We start from the raw sequence: 9,110 nt of genomic DNA, 5'->3' as shown, positions 1-9,110 counted from the left end.
GATTTTTTCTTTGAAATCCTCTTAAAAACGCAGGAAATGAAATTTCAGAAGGTTCATTTTTCTAAATTTCTTGGGGGAGCATACCCCCCAGACCCCCTTGGAACATTGCGCCTTTGGCACTCGCTGGTCCCTCAAGCAGTGGGAATCCCCCCCCCCCCATTCAAAATCCTGGCTACGGGCATGAAGCTTCATATTAGTGGATGGAAAGAAATAAATTGGCCAAATCGACACGCAACTGGGTTGATCTGCTGAAAGAGTAAAGTTAAAACCACTCTGAACATATAAATTGAGTGACTAAATTCTCATTATTTGATTCTATTCATAGAGTGTGTATTGTACATTTGTACCATTTCTGTGTTTTGTTTTCTTTCAGATCATACTTTTACATCATGGGTCATATTCAATTCATAAAGTCATGACAGATACTATTTACAGCATTTACAGGTTCATTGTACAGGGAAATTCCCCTAGCTCTTTTTGCTTAACGTTCGTCCTAGGGACTGCGACCCTTTCCAGTAGTCACAGTGCATGTCAGGTGAGGGACAACGGCTGGGATTCGAAATCCCAACCCCTTGGTCCAGAGGCAGGCTTGTTAACCATTAGACTACACTCCCCACATGGAATTCCAGAAGAAGTGTGCATTTCAAGTGAGCGACAACTGCTGGGAATCGAACTCCCAACCCCTCAGTCCAGAGGAAGGTTGCTAAGGCCACACCAATTTAATTTCTTGGTTAACGGATTCACTCGCTTCATTGTTTTCTGATTTGCAAAACAAAAATAAGAATCAACTGTAAAATGCCCATATTTTGCCCTGAACAGTTGAAAACAGTCCTTTTCTTCCTAGTTGTTACAGTTATTCCATCTTTCAATGCAATGGTATCATTAAAAGTTCAAAATTCATTGTTTAAATTTTGAACCAGCCTGGTGTGTTGACTTCATGGCTCCTATCATACCATTTTGGGCCATAATAGGATGCCTAGGCCTATTTTTATTTATTTATTTTTTTCGCCCGCCCGTTCCGTTATTTTTCTAGAAAAATCCGTTAACCAAGAAATTAAATTGGTGTGGCCTAACGACTGGACTACACACGCCACATTGAATGGACCTATACCATTATTACGCCACAGTTTGTTTACCGCAATGAATGCGGGTCAATCAACGTTTATATTGTACAGGGGTGCATAGCGCGGTGTGTGTTTGTGTAGCATTAGCCCATTTTCAGTTTTATTCAGATCCACAATTAGCCATATAAGGCTTTTAATACAGTACTACTTTCGTCTGATGTCACAACTAAGTCACCCATGCGGCATGTAATGCTGTGTCAACACAACTAGATGCAGCAAAAAAATCAGACATACCTTACTTTGAAAACTTTTATTTATTAATGATCTTCATTCTTTAACTGACCGTTCTAGAATGTTCTTTAGAACAGGTATGAACAAACTGTGACGTAATAATGTTATAGGTCCATTCCAGTACCTGAGCTGTAACATCCACTTGTGGAAGTGAGTCCTGTGCTGCTGATACAGCTGCTGCAGGTGCTGGATGTGTGCTGCAGGTGCGTACTGCAGGACTGACTGCAGCCTGGCCTGGTCCATGCGGGGGATCTGCAGCTTGGACAGGGTCCGGTCAGACGTGGGACCTGGCCTGGCACCGCCGTGGGCGTGGAAATACTCCTCCACCATCTCTGGCTGTGGGGAGTACACAAACATCACAACTGTCATCAGGCCATGAGAGACCTGAGTGATGTGATGGCCTTAGGGCGGATGGATACGTTAGAAAATTAGGTCAAAAGTAGGGTCTGTTTACTATCATCAGCTGTAGCGGGAATTTGACCAGGTCGACCCCCTGTTTACTTTTTATATTTGGGGATCAGACCCTTGTGGCTACCTGGTGCATAAGAATTTTTAAGATTGAAGGATGGGTAACTTCTTTCACGGGGACTTCTTTTAGTGTATTTAAGCATGTGTTGCTATGGCCAGATTTAATAGTACTGTCTGCCCTACAATCGTGTTCCCATTTTGGAGCCTTAGGCCACACCAATTTAATTTCTCGGCTAACGGATTCGCCCGCTTCATTTTTTTCTGATTTGCAAATAAAAATAAAAATTCAGAATCAACTGCAAAATGCTCATATTTTGCCCTGTGCAGTTGAAAACAGTCTTTTTCTTCCCTGTTGTTACAGTTATTCCATTTTTCAATGCAGTGGTATCATTAAAAGTTCAAAATTCATTGTTTAAATTTTGAACCAGCCTGGTGTGTTGACTTCATGGCTCCTATCATACCATTTTGGGCCATAATAGAATGCCTAGGCCTGTTTTTATTTTTTTCGCCCGCCCACTCCATTATTTTTCTAGAAAAATCCCTTAACCAAGAAACTAAATTGGTGTGGCCTTACTACACAACCCAATAGTAACATCTGCTCTACTGACCAGGACTTCCTCCTGCCCCCCTCCCCTCCTCCTCCTGGTGACAGTGGGCGGTACTGCAGGTTTCCTTGGTTTGACAGGCTCTGGCTCCTCCCCTGCACTGCTCTCACTTTCTCCACTGTCATCACTCTCACTTTCATCTGAACTACTGGCCCTGTAAGATGCTGATGTATACGAAGAGATATCTATGTTAACATCAATCAGTACTTATGTTTACCGAAGGAAAACATATTGTTTTTACTCAGTTTCCTCCTCTTCTTCTTCTTCTTATCCAAACAGTGACCTATGACCTGACTAATGACATGATTTGTTGACGTCTGTCACCATGGTGACTGGTATTGGGTTACATAATGTTGCAATTTCATGGTCTATCTGCTCTGCTCCTATCACCATATGCTAGTAGTACATGTAACGTTATGTGAATGTGTTTGAGTAAGAATTAACAGAGCAGACCATGTCCGAAGGTGAACATTATGCATTTGCTTTGCAAATGTTACTTCTCTATTGAAAAGTAGCTATATACATAGACATAGAACTTTATTGCACAACCAATGTAACAGGTACAATTTATGACAAAATATACATAGTTGGTGATGCTAACAATATCTACATGTAACAGTTCTAAGAGATGACATTTCTGACTGTTCTAAGAATCTGATCTACTTTCATATACAATGTATAACAATAAAGAGATATTAATTATACTAATCTAACTCTATACAATTGCACTACGTTCGAAAATGCATTGTTAACAGCTTTTAAAAGTGCACTGTGAACCAAGTAACAGTTCACTGTGAACTATGTCAGAATTGCCCTGCTGAAGATGACAGATGGTCATCGAAACGTCGGCTTGTGAAAAATACATGTAAGTGATTGTGATCGAAGAGAAATGTATGTAAAACTGTGCTGCTAAGTACCTTTTGTTCTTTTTGTAGGTTTTCTAGTGGATCTCCTAACAGGTGTTTTACCACTTGTTGGTTTGGGCGTCTGATTCTTCACTGAGTCTTCAGCTGAAATACATGACAGGATTGATCTATTCTATTCTAATTATAATAAGGACTACAATGTACGTATACAAGGCAAGCCTTTGTCGGGGCATCCCGCCAAGGGTTTGATATAATTCCTTTCTTACCTAATGTCAGGATTTTAAGATGCCTCTCTCTTTGTTTGTCATCTTCAGCTGGTGCTTTTTCAAGTACAGCTAAAAATATAACATGGCTTCACTACACAGCCAAGGGAAATGATCAATACAGTAACTGAAGAAACTTTTCCAGTGGTCTAATTCTTGTTTTTTTTTTAAATCACAACACTGTAACTACCGGTATGTGTTTTGTAGTTCCATGACCATGGTGCTACAGAAATATTTCAACTATGTGTGAACGTAAAGCACTGTAAAAACCTCCTTTTCTCCCCTACTGTGAAATAAAACTGCTGCAAAGGTACATGCATTTACAGTAAGTGTGTTGGGTTCTTTTACCCTGCCTACAAGTGCAATACTTTAAAATATTTATCTGCAGGGCTCGAAATACCCATGTGCAATGTGCAAAATGCACATGATTTTCAAGATTTGCACTTAAAAATATCTTGAATGTGCAATTTTGCACCTAGAGTAGTAGGGGGAGGAAGCCATTGCAGGAAGCAAAGAAGCAAACTTAACCATACATTATTTATATAAGCAGTATATTTTTCTTTTATGATATCGTGCAGCAGGATAATCAAGGAAAACAATTATGTAAAATAAAAATGATTTATTGCTCTCAGACTGTTTTTCTTTATGCGCCATATGAATTTTTTTCTTTATTTTCAGAATCTCCAACAGTTACTCTAGTGTTTGTGATAAACCAGCTGGAGAACAGTTGCAGACGGACTTTTGCACATAAATTTTTCAAACTGCAACTTAACTTTTTGCCAATGTGCAATTTTGCACATACCCGAAAAAAAGTATTTTGAGCCCTGTATCTGGAATACAAAAAGCTGTGATTGAGACATATTTGCTGTTTTATTGACAAAGATACAGAACAAAATGCAGTATTACCTAATCTGGTCATCTGGCCTGTCCTTTTGGGAGTCTTGAAAGAGTAGACCTCACTGCCTGCCACACCTTTCTGGTCAACCAGTGCTGGAGATGGAGGGATTTTAGAAGGATCAATGAATGAATGAAGACCTTTATTGTACATATTTGCATTTTACATTTTCCAAAGACCTAAAGTTTTCCCAGTAGAAAAAAAAGACATTTTTTTCAAATCTGAAGGAGGAAGAATAATTAAAACCAATGCTATGTAAATAAGTAATTTGCATAAGGGATAAATCATACAGAGAAAGTCATTGACACAACAAAAGTACAGCGACTTTCATAAGGTCTAAGACTGCATGTAGATATACAGACAAATACATGGGTACAACGAAATTAACCTACGTACAAAACAATAGATGAGTCAACTAATACTACTTGTTCTAAGGTCTAAACATTCTTTGATACATTTACCTATTTGTACACAGTAAGGGTTAACGTTTTTACCTTCTAGGATGAAATTAAATTTATCTATAGCATCAAATGTAACAAATTCTGTTGAGCAGGCGGAGAGAAGATTGAACAACTTTGTGAGTTTATCATTATATAGTGTACAATTCAAAATAAAATGTTGTTCGTCTTCAATATCATTGATCATAACAACATATACACTGTATATAGAACCCTCCCCCCACCTGTTGGGTGCTGAATGGACTCTTCCTGTTCATCTTCCTCCTCAGAGCTGTCCTGTTCCTGATTGGTCAGATGTAGAACTCCCACTGTCCTTTGCGTTGATGCACTTCTTGCAGACCGAGAATTTGATCCTAGGAAAACATTGTGGGGAAAAAATAAACAATCTTTTAATTGTAATGTCCAAGCAGCCAGAGTAGCTAAATTCATTTAGCGGCTGAGCTTCATTATATAATTAGGCCACAGCAAGTAATTTTTATGGATGACATCAGCGCGCGCATTAATTTTCGTCTGATTTTTGAGAAAAAAAAACAAGAAATTTTGTTGCCTTCTGACAGTCGTCAACATGCCGAAAATGGGCAAAGATGTCTTCTGCCATGCCGGAAGGTGGATGGCAGATAACTATGAAGAGAGGAGACAAGAAAAGGCGGCTCTGATTTAATGTTTTGTTTCTTACTTTGATGTAGTGATATATGATGTTGGCTGTGTATATGTGATGTTCCCACTGAATAAATACCATTTGTGCAATGATTGAGTCAAAATTTTAAATTGTAGGAACCTTCAAGTTGTTTTTTCGGCCCGCCTTTTTTTTCACCCACTCGCAATTAGATTTGGAGTCTGTGGAGGATGTCATTCATAAAATTTACTTGCTGTGGCCCAATGTAATTTTCTCAAATTTATAGGCTCATGAAATGGTACACTCATCAAACCAACCATGCTGATAAAATATGTAAAATGTATATATTAGACTAAGGCCACACCAATTTAATTTATTGGTTAACGGAATTTTAAAGAAAAATAATGGAGCAGGCGGGCGAAAAAAAATAAAAACAAGGGAAATCGTAGATTTCAAACCTCCGGGTTTTTTGTGTTCTATTGGTTTAGGTTATTTGTTTGTGTGTAGTATGAAGGTTATGTGCGTAATATGTTTGTATGTGTTTGATGGCTACTGACGGTTGGTTCGGTATGGACTGTTGATTAACGTGTCTGACAGTCTGCACCGTCACCCGCGCCATTACCCCCGCCGTCATCCCGCGCCGTCATAGCTGCGCCGTCACCCAAAATTTTTATCGGAACCAGACACCCCTCTGTTTGACCCCTTTTGAATGCTAAGACCCAAAACTGCAACCGCCCCATTCCTTAACAACATGGTAATTACCATTTTCAGCATGGCGGGGGTGTCCGGAGCACTTAAAAACCTTTTATTTCGACGCCCATAAACACATATGCAATTAAACAAAAACGTTCTGCATCATCTGCAGCCCAATAGCAATACGTATACCGAACCACAGACAAATCCGTCCAGCCGATCGCGAGAAACAGCTGCTGACAGAAATGTTTCGAACCATAGTAAAACCTCCTCGCGGAAGGATATCTCCTTCCCCGGAGGTAATAAAAACAGGCCTAGACATCCTATTATGGCCCAAAATGGTACGATTGGAGCCATAAAGTCAACATACCAGGCTGGTTAAAAAATTAAGCAATGAATTTTGAACTTTTAATGATACCACTGCATTGAAAGATGGAATAACTGTAACAAGTAGGATGAAAAGGACTGTTTTCAACTGTTCTGGGCAAAATATGAGCATTTTGCAGTTGATTCTGAATTTTTATTTTTATTTGCAAATCAGAAAAAAATTAAGCGGCGAATCCGTTAACCAAGAAATTAAATTAGTGTGGCCTAAGTGAAAACATTTAAGTAGGGGAGGTTTACTGTCAATCTTAATTAGAAGGGTAGAAGCATAGATTCTGAGCAGGGATGAGAAGAAAGCTGGATTAGCAGAGCTCACGAGATGTAGGAACCTTTTTTTCAGCCCGCCTTGTTTTTTTTTTTTTTCCACTCGCACTAGATTTGTAGGCTGCGGAGGATGTCATCCATAAAATTTATTTGCGGTGGCCTTACATAAAATTCTTTTTTCTGCATACCTGCACTGGTGCAGGTAAAATTGAAGATTACCTGCACCAGACATAACGGTTATATATTTTACCTGCACCACTCAGAATTTAGGAAGTCTGGATCATACTCAACTGTTCAGCCCATTGGGGCAGAAATGTTCTATAAAGGTTTTTATCATGAAACTACAAGAGAAGCTGCAGACATGCACCCCAGATGTCCAGACCATTTCAGTTGGTACAGGAAAATTATACATCAGACATTTTTGATAGAAGCCAATGTAACAGTGGGGGGTTTATAGCTAACATAGGTGCTACCAAGTGATCCGGGTCTAGACCTTTTAGCCAAATAGTTAGACGTGTCTGAGGGTTATGAGCTGGCACCCGGGTTTGACGTGGGTTTGCTTCGATCCCCAGATCGGGACCAGAAGTGTTTTTCTACTCTCCTAAAATTTCTTACAGAAGCCAAGATACAACTTGGGAAAAATTTGCCTGTATAACGCATCTCAGGCTCTAAAATATAGGTTTTGGACGAAATTACCCGTTCTGTGTTTATATCCTTGACTGATGTGACAGAGTTGTAAAAACAAGAAGGTGTTTAAGGCCGCACAACACAGTATTTATGGCCGAACCCCGTAGTGAAAAGTAGTCCGGGCACAAAGTAGTGCTGCACAATACTAGAGAAGGGTGCAGAGATTGTTTTGTGCATGGCATCGAGATAGAACCTGTGGTAAATGTTACAGGAATACGTCAGTTTTGAGACTGTAAAAGTTGAATTATGGTGCGTGTTCAGTCGGCGTAGATTTGCGCTTGGATACTTGTCCCGCCTAGTACTGTGCGTCGGCTGCAGTTCCATGACCTCCGCAGTGGCGCTAATAAAGAGGGCGCGAGAAGAGAACTAGCCGGCAAATCTAAGCTCATTTTCCCATATTTTGTATACTATACCCTGAAATTAAACATATCATTCTGAACCTTGCTTGTGCACCCTACTATGATTTTCAGTGAGTCGAAGTGAGTCACTTTGGGGTTCTTAACTATAGAAATCCCCATAGGGCTAAAACTGCGTTGTGCCGCCTTGAAAAACTTTATGAAGTTAACAAGTAATTTTTAAGAAATCCCAATCCATATTTTCCCAACGGTGATAAAGATAAAAGACCGCTAATTTTGCATCACGAGGAAGACTAAAAAGACTTACCTATCAAGTTGCATGAGCACGTCACGTGGCAAAGAAATTCAATAACAGAGAAATTCATACCCTGGATGCCAAACTAGTAGTATCGGGCCGTTAGCCGCTTTCCTTCGGCAGCCAAGAACTCTTCGCCCGCCTATCTAAATTTACCGCTACGGGGGAGTTGAGAAAGGGCCAGCCAAACTCCCCCCGTGCTAGACTTCCCGTAGCGGTAATTTACAGCCGCGGGCGAAGGGCTCTTGGCTGCCGAAGGAAATTGCTAGCGGCCCGAAACGAGTTTGGCATCCAGGGTAAGTTCAAAACTACCCGCGCAAACGTCTATGACCGCCCCCCTCCCCACCTCACTACGTCGAACCGCTGCAAGACTTTGTTTGACAACAAAATAAAGCAGTGGCGAGAATATGTATGAGCTAAGGCATCAACATGACCAGGTGCTTACTTAACGTCGGTCTTTTGTCCACCACATGCTGAAGAACGTCCTCATCTCCCACGAATTTCACCTCCACGCCTCCTTTCGACATGGGCGCAGCCATGTTGATGATGATGATGAAAAGAGTGCCGTATTTGGGGCTCTCCAAGCAGATATTGGATAGCCACCATTAAGGACAGGTAGCAGAACACAGTTTTCGTCATCATGATACTTCGACGCGGTAAAAATTATAGTGGGGTGCACTTCACAAATACGAAAGTCGAATATGTTTCAGAAGAAGGTACAAACTACAAAATATCTAGAAACCAAAAAATGCTGTCGGCGTATCTGTTCGTAACGTACACTTTGAAATCGCTAGCCTCCTTCGCAGTCTTGTTGGGCGTCGGCGTAATTTTTTCTCTGAGCGACGCGAGTAATATGCCGCCGCGAGGGACGATTTGCTGCCGAGGGACTTTTTTGCCACGGAGAG

General features: G+C 40.6%; 1 protein-coding gene across 1 annotated transcript in view; it reads right to left on the bottom strand.

The window, feature by feature from the left end:
- LOC109483917 (origin recognition complex subunit 2-like) overlaps positions 1–8,775 on the bottom strand; it is a 16,103-nt gene extending 7,328 nt beyond the window's left edge. Inside the window, exons 1-6 of the mRNA XM_019787056.1 lie at positions 8,651–8,775; positions 5,135–5,263; positions 4,464–4,547; positions 3,346–3,438; positions 2,432–2,592; positions 1,480–1,691 (exon numbers count right to left, since the gene is read on the bottom strand). Of these exons, the coding sequence (XP_019642615.1) occupies positions 1,480–1,691; positions 2,432–2,592; positions 3,346–3,438; positions 4,464–4,547; positions 5,135–5,263; positions 8,651–8,744 (773 nt within the window). The 5' untranslated portion in view covers positions 8,745–8,775. The remainder of the gene's footprint in view (positions 1–1,479; positions 1,692–2,431; positions 2,593–3,345; positions 3,439–4,463; positions 4,548–5,134; positions 5,264–8,650) is intronic.
- Between the last annotated feature and the right edge of the window lie 335 nt (positions 8,776–9,110).

Source organism: Branchiostoma belcheri, unplaced genomic scaffold (assembly GCF_001625305.1).
Source record: "Branchiostoma belcheri isolate BF01 breed outbred unplaced genomic scaffold, Haploidv18h27 scaffold67, whole genome shotgun sequence".
NCBI classification, from domain to species: Eukaryota; Metazoa; Chordata; class Leptocardii; order Amphioxiformes; family Branchiostomatidae; genus Branchiostoma; species Branchiostoma belcheri.
The sequence above is the reverse complement of the archived record's forward strand: the minus strand, read 5'-3'. Positions and strand labels throughout refer to the sequence as shown.